General features: G+C 53.5%; 1 protein-coding gene across 3 annotated transcripts in view; it reads right to left on the reverse strand.

The window, feature by feature from the left end:
- Positions 1–3,350: 3,350 nt before the first annotated feature.
- Positions 3,351–16,308, reverse strand: part of Ttyh3 (tweety family member 3) — a 28,103-nt gene continuing 15,145 nt past the window's right edge. Inside the window, exons 6-15 of one of the 3 annotated variants that reach the window (XM_013120468.3) lie at positions 15,988–16,060; positions 15,662–15,737; positions 14,548–14,603; positions 13,902–13,994; positions 12,288–12,380; positions 11,983–12,119; positions 9,473–9,646; positions 8,780–8,855; positions 7,693–7,793; positions 3,351–6,252 (exon numbers count right to left, since the gene is read on the reverse strand). In XM_013120468.3, the coding sequence (XP_012975922.1) occupies positions 7,713–7,793; positions 8,780–8,855; positions 9,473–9,646; positions 11,983–12,119; positions 12,288–12,380; positions 13,902–13,994; positions 14,548–14,603; positions 15,662–15,737; positions 15,988–16,060 (859 nt within the window). In that variant the 3' untranslated portion in view covers positions 3,351–6,252; positions 7,693–7,712. The remainder of the gene's footprint in view (positions 6,253–7,692; positions 7,794–8,779; positions 8,856–9,472; positions 9,647–11,982; positions 12,120–12,287; positions 12,381–13,901; positions 13,995–14,547; positions 14,604–15,661; positions 15,738–15,987; positions 16,061–16,308) is intronic. The other 2 variants (XM_005079973.4, XM_040751265.1) reach the window with 2 other exon arrangements.

A 16,308-nucleotide genomic window follows, 5' to 3' on the forward strand; every position in this document is an offset into this window, starting at 1 on the left:
GAGTTTTCAGATGGTTTCTCTGTGTGGCCCTGGCTGTCCTGGAATTCTCTCTGTAGATCAGGCTGGCCTGGAACTCAGAGTTCTGCCTGCCTCTGCTGGGATTAAAGGCATGCCCCACCACTAACTGGCTGCTAGTTGACCTCCCTGGGGCTCTGAGCAAGGGCCTGCCTCTTAGGTTAACTACTCAAACCGGGAGGGAACTAATTTTCTCCCCCAGATGTATTGGGGGTGTGTCCTTGCCATTAACACATAACCCAGGCTGACAGCACCAGAAGGGGCCCAGTCAGGTGTCCTGTCCAAACCAACCATCACTGGAGGGCTTCCATAAGTAAAGTTGTAAGCCAGGTACTCATGACTGGTGGCTCATGCCTGTAATGTCTTCACCTGGGAGACAGTGGCAGGAGGACTGTAAGAGTTCCAGGACAGCCTAGGCTACCTGCAGAACGATGCACCCCCCCCACACACACACTAAAAGTAGAACTGCGATTGCAAGCTATAGGGTGTCAGGGAGGGTGCAGAATGCAGGCTCAGCCCCCAGCTTCCTCTCTCATGCTGAGTGGTAGGAGCAGTGGCCAGGACTAGCTGAGCTGGGTCTGGGGGTGGGCTACAGGGTGGGGCTGAATCTTTCAACTTCCCTCTCTGAACTTCCCTCCCCACTGGGGTCAGCAGGGCTGACTTCCTGGAAGAGGTGCCTCACTGCTGGAGCCGGAAGGCCAAAACCACAGAGTGTGAGCAAAAGTCAGTTAGTGTGTGTGTGTGTGTGTGTGTGTGTGTGTGTGTGTGTGTGCGCACGCGTGGACGCGTGCTTCAGCTTGGCACAGCCCAGAAAAAGCCACCCCAGGGTGAGGTTTGGCAGAGATGACCAGGAGAAGGTTGGGAGGGGCAATGAGCAATAATACTCTCCCTGCCACACGTGACCTGACCTCGATGACAGAAGTCAGACCCCACTGGATTTCTTCAGCCTGCATTCTGGGCCTGAAGTCTCAGGAGGAAGCAGGAGTCCCAGACTCGTTGGCTGGGCCTGTGGCACCACCCTCCTAGGCCTACCTGCTCACCTGACCCCAGCCTTGACCTCTCCCTCCAAAACTCCAGGGTTATTTTTCCCCCTTTTGATGCTTGGCATTTAAAAAAATAATAATGATAAAATTATTGGGGCTGGAGAGATGGCTTGGCAGTTAAGAGCCTTGGCTGCTCTTGAAGACTCAGGTTCGACTCCTAGCACTCCCATGGCTGCTCACAACTGTCGGTAATCTAGTCCTAGGGTGTGCAACACCCTCTTCTGGCCTCTGCTGGCACCAGGCATGCATGTGGCACACACACACACACACACACACACACACACACACACACACACACACAGACAGCCTGCAGGTGTGGGTTCTTCCACTACGTAGATCTCAGAGACTATATTTAGGTCAGTTGGGCTTAGCAGCAAGCAACAGATACTTAACTACCTGAGTTGTCTCATTTACCTTTGGTGCTTTTTTTTTTTGGTGTATTTTCATTCTACGCAGTCATTAATTTCATAAAGATAGCTCCATTTATCACGTGCTCTGACTGTATTCACCCCTCTATTTTCTCTTCCCACTTGGATAGTCATCTTGCTTTTCACAGATAGTTCACTTCTGCTATCATCTCTCTCTCTCTCTTTCTCTCTCTCTCTCTCTCTCTCACACACACACACACACACACACACACACACACACACACGCGCGCGCACAAGAGCTGGCCATGTGACTCAGTTGGTGGAGTGCTTGCTAGGTATCGATAAAACATAGAAAACAATGGGTTTGAACCCCAGCACCACATGAATATTCTTGGCTACATAGAATTCAAGGTCAGCCTGGACTTTGTCAAACAAAAATAAATAGATAAATGAATGAATGAATAAATAAGAGGCTGGGGAGTTGGCTTAGTGGTTAAGACCACTGGCTGCTCTTCCAGAGGACCTTGGGTTCAAATACCAGCATCCATATCCTGACTCAATATTTTTAACTCCAGTTCTGGGGGATATCTGACCTGTCGCCCTCTTCTGGCTTCTTTGGGTATTGCATGCATGTGGTGCAAGGGGAGGGGAATGTATAAAATCTAACTAACCCTGTTTGCTGCCCAACTACATACATAGACACTTGGTAAATACCTGGAAGGGACCCCAAGACAAAGAGGTACCCTATATTGGACCTTGGGGATTGCCTATATGTCATGAGTTTAGGGGGCTCAGCTGCATTGGTTCAGCCGGGGTCCTGTCCAGGAATCTGGCTCTGCCACAACCCACTATGGTCTTGGGTGCCTCCTGGTGGCAACAGCTGATGATGCCACCCAGTCTGAGTCCCAGCTTTCCCCTGGATCTAGGGGTGCAACCAGGAAGACAAAGAACCATATGCCTTTGCCTTGGCCTCAAAGTTCCATACGATACTAAATGTAGTCCTCAACTCCTGATTTATAACTTTTCCCCCCTTTGTACTGCTGAGAAGTGAACCTTGGGTCTCACATGCTGGGCGAATGATCAAATCACCGAGTACAATCCTAGCCTTTTTTTTTTTTAAGATTTATTTATTATGTACACACTGTTCTGCCTCCATTCCAGAAGAGAGCACAAAGATCTCATTAGAGATGGCTGTGAGCCACCATGTGGGTACTGGGAATTGAACTCAGGACCTCCGGAAGAACACTCAGTTCTCTTAACCTCTGAGCCATCATCTCTCCAGCCCCCAATCCTAGCCTTCTAATGTCTGATAGTGAGTCAGGTTTAAAGCTCACATGCTGTTCTTGGACTGATGAGTGCCGGTGTCAGCATTCTCAGCAGAGTCACTCCTCCCTCTGCCCGCCCCCCAACATAAATGTGTCCCACTGGAACATCTGTGTACCTTGGATGCCGACTATTGGGAACTTTTGGGAAGTACACCTAAACATGGTTCCTGAGGGGGAACCATGCCTCAATGGGACCTTGCTTTACATGAATCTTGTTCGAGTTTTCCATATACAACCCCCTTAGTGGGGAATTCTAGGCAGGTGCTCTACCACTGAGCCACACCCCAAGCCCCTCACTGGGGGATTCTAGGCAGGTGCTTTGCCACTGAGTTATGCCTCCAGCTTCTTAGTGGAGCCCTGCTCCAGCATAAAGCTGATTGGTCTCCTGCTTCTATCCTTCCTCTATCCCTTCCTGATTCAGCAGCTAGAGTAATTCAGTTAAAATGAATGCTGGTTAGGTGGTGTCACTCTCTGTGGCTATCCCAGCCAATTAGGTTCTGCCTGTACCCATGAAATTCTCGCTGTACTGAATATGGTTTCCCACAGACTGCAGGCAACCCCCTATGTATGTCCAGGGCAGTTCAGGAAAGATAGACCTGTTTCTTTAAAATTGTTTATTTTAAAACATGAAACCCAAGCTGAATAGAGATCACAGAAATTACATGGACAAGAACTTTAGTTATTTGCCAAGAAAAATAAAGTTCCCCAAAGAAATAAAAATCAAACCCCAAACCCAGTTTAAAAAAACAAAAACATAGCAACAGTAACACACAGCCATGGCCCTACAGAGGCTGAAGAGGAACTTGGGGTTGGCTCAATCCAGATGACATTGTCCACTGGGGGCAGATGCAGGCAGGAGGACAGTAACTGGGAGGCAAATCTCACAAAATCATATATACGGGAAAGGGCATGGCACACCATCATCATGAATAAAAACAAGAGACCCTGGTCACCTTTGGCCCAGGAGCTAGCCACCTTCTGGACTGGGCAGAGCTGAGACCTGGGTAGGGCAGGCATTGCATAGTGAGATAGGGTAGATGGGTGGGCAGTGGGGGTAAGTATAGAGAATGTTCCAGGCCAGAATCTGCTACTTAAGCCCCACCTTACATAAGCCAGAGTGTTTGTAGGGGATGGTGGCCACCAGTCCTATCAACACTACGGTCCCAGTCAGATCCCTCCTCCCTGGTTTGGCTAGGGACCTGGGTCTGGTTTGGTGGCTAAGCCTTATTTGTTACCTACTCATACTGTAGGGTTCCCCAGAGCTAAAGGGAGTAGGGACGAACCACAGACAGCTGGCACTGAACTGCTCACCCCCTGGAGAGGTGGGGGGACTATTGGGATTGAGGAGACAAGTGCCACCCCAAAAATCAGAAAACAAAAAACCACAGTGGCAGGAGCCATCTCCTCCGCAGAGGTCAGGGTAGGAAGCCCCTTTTCATTTCCCCTTGTTTCCTTTCTTCAGCCTCGGTGAGTGAAGTCACAGATGGGGGCACGCACGCACACGACGGTCAGGACTCCCAAGACAGCACAAGTTCACAGCCACATCCGGGCAGTGCCCGCCTCTCATGCTATATACATTCACCTTGTGGCCAGCTCATGGCCAGGGGGCAGCATTTGTGCTTCTGAGAGGCCCCAGGGCACATCCAGGCACCCAGGCGGGGATGCCCCATGCCTCCCTCTGAACCTGAGGCCAGGAACACACCCACAGTAGGCAGACTGGCCACAGCTGGGGCTCCATGGCCCTGTAGGTTCCTGGCACCAGATCAGTTGGAGCCAAAGGCAGGGTCCCCTCCACTGAGGATTGGTTATGCTCAGGAGCTACAGTTGCCCAGACTCGGACCCCTCAGGCCAATGGGTCCTCTGCCTTCTCCTTTTGGTCCCAGACACCAGCACAATGGAAGGGGTTGGTTGAGAAGGGGATGTGGGACCTCTCCCTTCTGGGGAGAGCTGAAACCCAGGGTGGGGTTCTGGGATCCGTAGCTGCCAGGCTGCTCCAGGAGGACCACAGGTTCTGTAAACCGCCTCCTGCCACAGGGCCCCAGCCTCGGCTACCTGCACACGCTGCTCCACAGTGTTGTAGCTGCCTACCCCACAGGCCAGAGCTCACATTGGCTGGCTGGGCCAGGGTAGAGGCTCCGGGTTCTGATTCGGCCCCTCACAGCAGGAAGCACAGCAAACATCACACACTAAAGCCAAAAGCACCTTAGTGGAGCAGTGTCTGGGAGACTGAGGCCACATGGACTCTAGTCCCCAGTCCCTGGGACATGCTCCTCCTGGGGCAGCACCTGCCTGGGGAGGGGTCTCTAGGCCCTTTGAGTTGCCTGTGGGTCTGGCCCCTCCCTGGCAGCACCCCACAAAGGAATGACCACTCTAGCCATGGCTTCGGGCTAGACTTCGGGTCATGCTTGCTGGCTCAGCCAGGAGTGCGTGTGGCAGCTGAGGGTGAGGTTAGTGGTTAGTCCCAACAGCGGCGTTCTGAGGCTGGGGGCGCTTTCACAGTCATCTCAGGTCTGGCCCCCAAGGCTCCAGAGAGCACTGCCACTTGTCCTGGGCAAAAATGCAACTGAGAAAGAAGGGAAGTGGGCAGTGTCCTGCCTCGCCTGTGTCCCAGACTGCCCTGGAGATGACAAATGTGGTCAGTGCAAAAACCAAATGGGACGAAGCTGCCGCTCTTCAGGATGAATGGGAAAGAGGGTTTGGCACCAAGAAGGTGGCCAGCACTGAGAGACCAGGGAGTGACCTGGGCTCTGTGTGGCACCTGCTGTCGGGGAGGGCTGGTTGGGCGCTGAGGGAGAGAGTCATGTGGGTAGGAGGTGTAGGGAGAGCCCCACCCCGGAGGCAGCTCAGAACTGAAAGGAAGGGCCAAGTAAGCTGGGCGGCGGCAGGCGCTGGAGGTGGCAAAGACAAGAGTGTTTGAAGGGACCACTCAGGGATGAGCAGGTGGGCACCAGGCACAGGGGCTCCCACTGCCTGTGAACGGAGACATGATCCTCAGGAGTGTCAGGGGCCAGGGCACTATCAGGAAAGGTTCGGTGCAGCTGGAGGGAAGCGAGCTCCCAGCGTGTGAGGGACAGCATGGAGGGCCACCTGCAGAAGGAACATGGGGTGAAAGCACCTGGCACCGAGCAGGGCTCAGAGAGCCCAAGAGGACAGGGGAGCAAGGGGAGATAGAGGCAGGCAGGGTCGGGTTGCTGGTGGCAGCGTCTGTCCAGGTGAGTGCCCAGAAGTCTCACTTCTCAGGCTGGCCTGGAGCTCATGCTGGGCACCTACATGCCTCCTGCAGGGTGGGTATAGAGGGGGCTTCAGATGTGCCTAGGACTGGCCCGGTGTGGCTTGCAGAGGGTCCGGCAGGGTGAAGCAGCAGTGCTGGCATAGGAAGGGTGGGGCAATTGGCACGTGGGGGCAGATGGCTGGCCGGTGTGCGGTCTAGTGCCCGCTGCTGCTGGAGTCGGGGCGAGGCTGGCTCGTGGCGAGGTATTTGGCTCTCATGCTGGAGGTGTACTGGAGGAGAGAGGGAGGGAGGGAGCAGCGTCAGCTGAGTTCCTGGGCGGGGCTGAGCAGCCAGTTGATGTGGTCCTTGGTAGGGTGAGCCACAGCCGACCCTTAGGGGGCAGAATACAGCAGTGCAGCCATGGTTGGCAGATCCTAAGGCAAGAGCTGCTGGCCCAGGGCCAGGACGAAAGACTGGGTATAGATTAGGGAAGGACGAAGGTTAGCCTCTTAACCCAGGCTGGGCCACAGAGGCAAGCTCCCTTTCCCCTAAGTACATTCAGTCCCCTACTGTCACCAAACACTTTCAGAGCCCCAGTTAGATACTTGCCACCTCAAAGGCCCTAACTACACCACACACACCAAGAACCTGGAGGCCACACAGACCTCATCTCTACACCTCTGCTTCAGAGCTCTACCTTGGGCCAAGGCAAGGCATCCCAGGGCAGGTCCACATGAAGTTAGCCACAGCCTACAGGTGGTGAGTCCACGAGTTAGGAGGCTTATGCTTCCTCCCCAGTCATTCAACTCCATCACCCTCAGGAAGGGGGGGTAGTGTCAGGCTAGAGAGACTCTGCCCCATCCCTTGGATAAGAACACTAAATTCCTCCAGAATGTGTGACTTGAGATGATGGTGACTGGTGCCTGCAGATGGCCTGCACATCTTAGCCACCCTGACAGGACCACAGGTGTGAAGGTTAGAGTGTGTGTGTGTGTGTGTGTGTGTGTGTGTGTGTGTGTGTGTGTGTGTGTGGAGGATGTGCCGATGTCAGGCAGTATGTGAAGAGCTTGCATGCCTGTGACAGGGACAAAGGTCACCGTTGCTCAGAAGGCCAGGCAGGCTGACCCCCACCCACCCTAGGGAGCACAGACTGGCTTCACAGTCCCCAGAGAGGGACAATGCTCCTGGGGTCCTGAGTGCTTTCCTGAAACATTCTAGATTAAGGTCGCAAGAAGGGGCCATGGAGCAGGGGTGGGAGGAGCAGGGGCCCAGAGCCATGTCATTCCGTGGACATGCAGCAGTGACAAGGGACAAGGGGGTTGGGATGGGGCAACTGGTGGGATGGGACGGAAGATGGCAGCCCAGAGGCCTGGAGGAGTCCAAGCAGGCATTGGGGTGGGGGCAGAGGTTCATACCCATATGAGCACACCTCTGTGTACCTGTGTGCGTGGGCTGACATGCAGGACCACATACCCAGGGACCCGGCTCTGCATCCAAGGCCAGATGCACATAGGGTCGTGGGTGGAAGTGACAAGATGGGCTGGGCCACCTGCAGCTGATGACAGAGTCAAGCCTGGAATGGGGGCTCACTGTGACACCAGTGGGCTCAGGACCACTCAGAGGGCTCTGGTCCCCTGAGCAGTGGATGGGGGACAGTGGTGAGCAGAGGGTGCAAGGCATGGAGGTACAGCGGACAGCCGTGCGGGATGGGGGGCTGGGTGGGTCAGTACCTGTCACTCTGAGGGTACAGCTACCACAGGGTTCGGGCGCTGTCCATGGGTTTAAATTGCCAGCCTGCATGGCTGCCAGAGTCCAGGGCAGCCAGGTAGCGCTAGGAGGGCCCAGGGTGGGAGGGATGCAGGAGAGAGAGAGAGAGAGAGGGGTGTCCTCAACGCCAGGCGCGGCTGGCCTCAAGTGGACCACAAGACCAGAGGGCAAGGGTGAGGGCAGTCGAGTGTGACACAGGGACCTGACAATCGCTGGTCCAGGTCCTGGGCACCCCAGCCCAGCCTTGTGCTAGGGGACATTGTGGTGATGTGGCTGACACACTGCAGGTGTTCCTCAAACAAGGCGGCCTTCAGTCTCTTAGATCCTGTCCTCACAGTCTGGTCCTCAGGGAAGCCCCAGGGGTCCCCACCTTTCCAACAGTACCTACTCTTTGGCACCAAATCCACCCTAATTCTTTTGTCTATATCTCACTCCTGGGGCTTGGAAAGGATATCAGGCCTGGGCTGGAACAGCCTGAGCCTAAGACATGGGTGGGTGCTTAGGGAAAAGAAAGGAGGGAAGGAAGGGGAGAGGAAAGGAGGAAGGAAGGGGGGAGGAAAGGAGGAAGGAAGGGGGAAGGAGGGGAGGAAAGGAGGAAGGAAGGGGGAAGGAGGGGAGGAAAGGAGGGAGGAAGGGGGAAGGAGGGGAGGAAAGGAGGAAGGAAGGGGGAAGGAAGGGAGGAAGGAAGGGGGGAAGAAGGGAGGAAGGAAGGCTCTAATGGTGGAATGCCTAGCCAAGGCTTTGGGGAAAGATGGGAAGAGAGTGCTGGGGCCCTGCTGGCCACCTGCTCTTTTCGAGAAAGAACAAAGGGCTGACTGCTGGGTAGCAGGACTCCGAGACTGCCCACGCCGACTCCCAGGCTCCTCAACGGTGGCAAGAGCCAAAGGACCCACCCAGTCCCATTTATTTAGGCCCTGGTATTACAGGCCCACAGCTTTCTCAAGAGCCCAGGCAGCCTGTGAGAGCCAACACCAGGGTATCATGGCGGCAGATCAGCAGAGCCCTCAAGCCAGAGAGTCTCCCCACCCACCCTCCTGCCCTGAGACTTACTGAGGGCGGTGGGGACTCGCGCCCAATGAGGGGGGTGTTCTCACAGCGGGGATTCTGGAAATTGGCATTCTGGCTCCTGAGTGGGAGGGGAGAGAGAGCATGTGAACCATCATGGGCCATATGGTCCTTACTCTGGGGATCCATCTTTTTGTTGTTTTACTTTGTTTTAGATAGGGTCTCATGTAGCCCAGGCTAGTCTCAAACTTGCTATGTAGCCAAGGATAACCTTGAACTCGAGTGACTGATGGGATTACAAGTGTGACCATTACAAGCCAGACTAAGTGTCCCATGCCTGGTCAGCTCTGCCAATGCTAACTTTACTGTATAAAGCTCAGAACAGTCCTCAGTGTAGGCCAACCTCCCCGGCAGTTAGCGCCCACTTCCCACAGGGTCATCTGCCTACCACAAAGGCATACACCCTCTGCCTGGCTATGTGGCCACCCCACGGCTCTTGACTGGGTTCATCTGGTCACAGGGGACACTTAGTGCCAGACTATTCCACCTGAAGCCCTGGCTGCCCAGCCTTGAAGAGAGCCCCCACCCCCACGCCACCAGCACCTCCCTGCAGCTGTACAGGTCCCATGCCCTGCCCCCCCATCCCTTATGGCAACCCAACAGTCTGCAGGTTCCTCAGCTGCGTATGTGCACTTTCCCTGGTCCTACCTCTGTCTGTCCCCAGCCTTCAGAACTCACATGTATTCGGTGACTGGGGCATTGCTGACGGTGTGGGCGGCGGCTGGGATGCTGGCCTCACTGCCGTAGCTGCTACCACAACTGTACAAACTGGGCATGTGCACTCGGTAAAGGCTGTCATGTGCCTGCCGTGGCCCTGGAGCAGCCTCCTCTTCTCCATCCTCATCTGGGCCTCTGCAGGGAGCGACAGCGGCATAGGCTCAGCAATCTAGTCTGGGGGCATTGACGCATGGCAGGGTATGGGCTGGTCACCCTTGTCCTCTGAGATGTGTCTTCTCCTGGGTTGCTCTCTTTTGGCTTGTGGGACTTGTCCTCAACCTTGGGTGGCCTGAGGTAACCTGCCCTGTTCCCCTCTGGCTTCCCACCCTCTGCTCCCTGTTACTGGCTGTGGGCCAGATTTCTGCTGTTCTTCAGTAGCCCTGTGCTTTCCTGTCCCACATGGAATGCAAGGCTAGACCACTGGGTGGGAAGCCCTCAGAGGAGGGACAGTGTAAGCTTCTGGTGTGGCCATAGCTGAGCCCCAGCTGGACCTTCACATACAGCTCTCACCCTGCCCTCCATATGTGTCCTTTAAAAAGAGAATTATTAGCCACATGTGATGGCTCACACTTGAAAAAAACAAAAACCAAAAACAGAGAGAGAGAGAGACAGAGACAGTGACAGAGAGAGAATTACTTTAAGATTTTCTTTGAGACAGGGCTTCTCTGTCCTGAAACTCATTTTGTAGGCCAAGCTGGCCTCGAACTCAGAGATCCACCAACCTCTGCCTCCCAAGTGCTGGGATTAAATATATGTGCCACCATGCCTAGCTATTTTTCTTCTTCTTTTAAAATTTGATATGTATTGGTGTTTTATATGCATGTATGTCTGTGTGAGGGTGTTGGATCCTCAGGAACTAGAGTTACAGACAGTGGTAAGCCACCAAGCAGATGCTGGGAATTGAACCAAGGTCTTTTAGAAGAGCAACCAATGCTCTTAACCACTTAGCCATCTCTCCAGTCCCTATTTTTTTATTTTTAATTATGTGTACTTGTGTGGGGATTTGTGCACATGAGTGCAGGTACCTGTGTAGACCAGAAGAGGGCACTGGCTCCCCTGGAGCTGGAGTTCAGACCATGGTTAGCTGCCCAGCATATAAGCTAGGAACTAAACTTGGGTTCTATGGAAGAGCCGTGTGCACTCTTCACTCTGACCCATTACGTCAGCTCCACAACATGTGTCCTCTTGTAGCTCGTTTTTACAGCCTGTTCAGTCACACAGTAAGCAAGGATAGAGTCAGGACCTGAACACAAACATGGAGTTCCAGGGCTCATAGCTACTCTCCTAGTGTCCATGTGTGTCACCATTGCCATCGTCACCTCAATCACTACTGCTGCCATCTTCACCACCATCGACAGCCATCAGTACTGTCACCATCCCCACTAAGATCACCATCACTGTCACCATTATAATCACCACCACTTTCATCATGGTGAAGATGGAGATGATCACTGCCACCAGTAGGCTGTTACCAACACCAAGATCAACACTACTGTCCCCATTACCACCATCATCTTCAGAATCATCACTGCCATTATCACCATCATAACCACCTTCATTGTTAGAAGAGCCGCATCACTAGCATCGTGACTTCTATCACCACCGTTTCCAGGACCACCTCAAACATCACCTCCTTTATCATCACCACCACAAACCATCCATCCTCCTCATCCTCACCACCATCACCACCCTCTTTTTTCCTGTTTGTTTTGAGACAACATCTCTCTTTGTAGCCCTGGCTGTCCTGGAACTAATATTCTATGTAGACCAGGCTGGCCTTAAACTCACAGAGCTCCGCCTGCCTTTTCTGCCTCCCGAGTGCTGGGTTAGAGGTGTGTGCCAATCACCCGCCATTGTCACCCGCTTTCTCATCCTATCTCTATCACGCTCAGAGGGAAAGGAGCAGAATAGCAACACAGGCACGGGGACATACTTGCCATCTTAGCTGGGCCACCGACAGCATCACGGCTCTAGTGGAAGGAGGTGAAAGAGCTAGGAGATGCGTCAAGGAAGGAAGAAGCCAACGCCCCGTGTCTCCTCAGTCTAGTCCTAGGCTGAGGCGGGAGCCACAAGGACACCTGACTTCAAAGACAGGGATACTAGGGCCCCATCTGGGTCCCCAACAGGATGTGGCCACCTGAATGTCCTACTTCAGAAGTTTCACAGCTGTGCACATCTGTCCCTGGGACCAGAGAAGACAAATTCTGATGTAGTCTTCAGGGTGTAGGGCATAAAATCAACACAAGGGGGCAGAAGAGCCTGGTGCTGCCCCTTGCCTGCACTGGATGGGAATCTCTGCCACTGTCATTACTACTATCATTACCACAGGGTCACATAACGGCAGGCAGCTCCCAACATGCTTCAGAAGTCTGGAAAGTCTTAAGAGGTGAGGTAGTGTACACCTCTCATCTCTGGAGACAGGACCCGGTGTCCAGAAGGGCCAACCTCCAGGACCCCAGTGAAAGCCTCACCTCTTCTGTTGCCAGGTATGTGGCACGCTGCAGACGATGGAGCTGAACATGAGGGCTGTGACGAAGGAAAAGAGGGCCAGGTAGATGAGGCCCTCGACACCATCGTAGCAGAAGCCTGTCAGTGCCTGCACGTAGTCCTGAGCAGGAAGAATGGGACACAAAGCCAAGGACAGGGAGAGAATGGGGGACAGGCAGTGAGATCAGCTTGCTAGGCCACACTGGATGCTCCTTACACAAGGCAGCGTGGAGGACCCACCATCAACCCAGGCTCCCTCTGCCTGTCCCCAGACGCCCAGGGGCCTCACCAGGTGCAAGCTGCGGCAGTCCACCAGGGCCGTGAGGTGCTGGAGATTCACCTCCGTGCCGTTTAGCACCTCCTGGACTCGGAGCAAGGGATCCTGGGGTGGAGAGTCACACAGCACTTCATGTCAGCATGATTGGGAAGACCCAAACGAGCCACGGAGCCCTCAGTTTCCTTTCCTCTCACAAGTAGTCACAGACACCACCCCTGTCTCCATGCACCCCCTGAGGGTTTTCAGAAAAAATAACAAGCCTGGGTTCTATGCCTGGAAACATGGGGATCAGAGAACCCACAGATAACTGTCCAAAGTAGTCACTGTTAAGATAATTTAATTAATTTCAAGGGTCTTGCTATGTACTGTAAGCTGGCTTCAAACTCATGATCCTGCCTCAGCCTCTTCGGGAAGGATTAGAGTTGCACACTACCACACCTGGCTAGATTTCTTTCACTGCCATGGGAGAAACTGACTTACTATGTGTCACTGACTGGGCCTTGTTTTGCTCTTAAAAACTCTATTTTAGGGGCCAGAAGGAATAGCTCAGCAGTTAAGAACACTGGTTGCTCTTTCAGAGGACCCAGGTTGGATTTTCAACACCTACACAGGGGCTCACAATTGTCTGTGACTCTAGTTCCAGGGGATTTGATGCCCTTTTCTGGCCTGAAGTACCAGACACACACATGCAGGCAACACACCCATTCATATGAAATGAAATTAAAAATAAATTTTACAAAAGCCAGACTTTAGGCTGGTTGTGGTAGATGAGCCTGCAATCCCAGCACTCTGGAAGCACAGGCAGGAGAATTGCTGAGTAGCAAGAGGGTCTTTTTGTTTGTTTTTAAGACAGGGTCTCACTATGTATCCCTGACTATTCTTGAATTCACAAAGATGCACCTGACCCTGCTGCCTCTTGAATGCTGGTACTAAAGGAATGTGTCACTTCACCTGGCTGTATAACATTATTAAAGGATCACCTATGATCTGGGAGTTTGTATTGAGAAAACAGAACCTGGAGTGACAGGCTGGGTTGTGTCCCCAAATCATGGGCAAACCCTAGAAAGTAAAATGTCACAGTTTGGAGAGAGACCCCTTTTCATTTCTTTTTGCAATGCTGGGATGGAATCTAGGGCCTTGCATATGCCTAACAAGTACTAAGCCAGCCCTCTGGCCTTAACCTAGAGACAAAGGGTATCATTGCATCCCAGGCTAGACTCTTACTCCCTATGTAGCTGAGGATGACCTTGAACTCCCGACCCTCCAGCCTCCACTTCCCTAGTGCTGAAGAGTCAGGTATGTGCCACCATATCCAGCCAGGCCTTGCATATTTGAGACAGTTTGTCCATGTAGCCCAGGTTAGCCTAGAATTTAAGATCTTGCCTCAGCCTCCTGAGTATTGTCACTAGGCCAAGCTTGTATTACTCTTTGGTATAATGAACAAAAACATTTTATTTGGGGTGTGTGAGTATGTGTACAAGCATACCACAGTGAGCAAGATCTTAAATTTGCCCAGGGCAAAGGAGGGTGAAGGGAAGGAGAGGGCCAAAGACCCTGGGAAAAGAAGGAAAAATCAAGATGTTCAGGTCTCCATCTGTCAAGGCCACCCTTGCCCACAGCCCTCACCTTGGTGGCTGGATGCTCCCTCGGGACAGTCCTCAGCAGCTCAGCCACGACATCCTGCATTTCCACCAGAGCTTTGTGGCTGCCCGACAGCTTCTGCTCCGTAGGGAAGTGTAGAATCCAGCAGCTGCCAGCTGCTCTCCTACCCCAGCCCTCCCCACACAGGACACCCCTTCTCCCTGAAGGTGCCCACACAGGAAATGATACACAACCCTGAGGCGGTAACAAACCCTTCACCCACTCCGGAGAGCAAGGTAAAGCACCCTCAACGGAGATGTATCTTCAGGGTGCTAAGGATGCTCTCACCCTACTGGTAACAGTAAGAGGTACAGGGTATGGCAAGCCGGGACTGCCAAACTCTCCAAATGCCACCACAGGGACCTCTGAACAGGTGGCATTTTATAGAGGTGTCCCCAGGGCTCCTCCCATACCTGTCCACATTTGTCAGTCAGCTAGCCTCTGTCCAGCAGGGCTGCTGAGGGAGCCCCAAAGAATGAAAGGCATCTCAAGGATGGGCAACAGATTAGCCCAGTGCCTAAGGGGCCAGCAGCTTTGGATATCTGGGCTTTCAGGCTAAACCCATGGCCCTTTCAGCCTCTTCCCACATCCTGTGTCCCTGGCACTGGCCACCCACCAGCCTGGCTCTCACCTGTTGGAAGGGGTTGGTTGCACGGGGTGAGCAAGCCAAGTAGTATTGCAAAATGTCTGTGAAAAGAGGGAAGGGGTGCTGAGGGTAGGTCCTGTCTGCCTACATGCAAGTACATGCATTCACATTGTCCTCAAGTGTGCCTGCCTGTGTCTGAGAATCTACATGTGCCAATGCTTGCAAACCATGCATGTTTGTATCCATGTGCTTGCACATACTTGTATGCACATGCATTCACACACATGTACATGTATGCTTGTGCATGTGTGTGAGGCTGAGCAGTGACCTCCAGGGAGACTGTGGCTGAGCCAAGATCCTGTCCTCACAGGGGGCTCCCTGAAGTGTGCAGGACACTCAGGGGTGGGTCTTCCTGCTCAGAAGCAGTGATAATGGGTAGAGTGGGCTCTCTATGCCAGCACCCACACTCAGCCTTAGGTTCCACACTCCATTTGGTTTCTAGGAGTGCAGGGGCTGTAGGACCAGGGACACAGCTCCTCATTTTCTTCCTGTATCCAGTGTGTCGGTAAGTCCTGTTGGTCCACCTTGAGGGAACATCAATGCCCACTTCCACCTGCTCAAGCCTCCATTGCCCCCACCATCTGGGGCCTGTGGTTCTAACAGTTTCCTTCTTCCTTTGCCCTTCATGTCAGCCAGCAGCACCAGGAAGCTTTTGTTTCTATTTTGGTGTTTCTGAGACAGTTTCACCCAGGTTGGCCTGGAACTCAAGCTCCTACCTCTGCAGCTTCCCGAGTATGGGGATTCCTGGTGTGTACTGTGCCCAAGCTATGGGAGCTTTTACAAGGATTGTCACATGTCTTGGGACTCTCTCTTCTCCACTACAAGAAAGCCCATACTCCCAACTGTGGCTCGGCCTCCTGGTTTCCCACCCTTTGCTCCCAATTAGCTACCTCACTAACACAGCCTGGGCTTCTGCCTCAGACATCCACTAGAAACACAGACTCTCCCTGGCTGTCCACTTGGAAGCAACCTGGGGCACGAGATTCCTGACTTGTGCCATGCCTCCCTGAGGTCAAAAGCTTATAAGGCAGGGAGGCCTCCGCCTTGTCCACCTTGCTGTCTTGGGTCACTCCAGCCCCACACATAGCCTCAGACTCACCCCCACTCAGCACTGAGTACTCCTCCACCATCTTGGTCACAAAGGTGTCAGGGTCTATGCAGAAGTCACTGGAGCCCTGAAATGGGTGAGGCAAGAAAGGACAAGTGACCAAGCTGGGCCTCAGAAGCAAGCCATGGCCACCCAGAGTTCTCAGGGAGACTTTGACCCTTACCCCAGGGGTCCGCCCTTTGTTCAGAGAGGCAGAGTGGAATACAGGGAACATGGATCTGTGTGACCCAGGGCAAGATGAGGGGGGATAGAAGTGTGGCTTTCTCCTCCCAACCAGAGCCCATCAGATGGGGATTCCTGATCTCCCTGCCACTCACCACAGACACGGCCAGCTCCAAGCCCAGTGCACCCCAGCTGATGACCAGGGCCAAGACACCCAGCAAGCAGACCCTTGGGGCAAAGAAGGTCCATCAGGATAGGAATAGGGCATAGGGGGCATACCACACACATAGCTACAGTACAAAATGCCAGGCCCCCAGGGCCTAGACCTGGGTGGGTCTGACCTGCCCAGGATGGTAAGTCTCCCAGTTACCAGGTCTCAGAGCCACTCAAGGCCTGGACCTGCACAAATGTTCCTCCTGACTGGGATGAGACTCACTCAGTGAGTGTACAGCTGGGGACAAGTGACAGCAACCTAG

Source organism: Mesocricetus auratus, unplaced genomic scaffold, assembly GCF_017639785.1.
Source record: "Mesocricetus auratus isolate SY011 unplaced genomic scaffold, BCM_Maur_2.0 Super-Scaffold_100008, whole genome shotgun sequence".
NCBI classification, from domain to species: domain Eukaryota; kingdom Metazoa; phylum Chordata; class Mammalia; order Rodentia; family Cricetidae; genus Mesocricetus; species Mesocricetus auratus.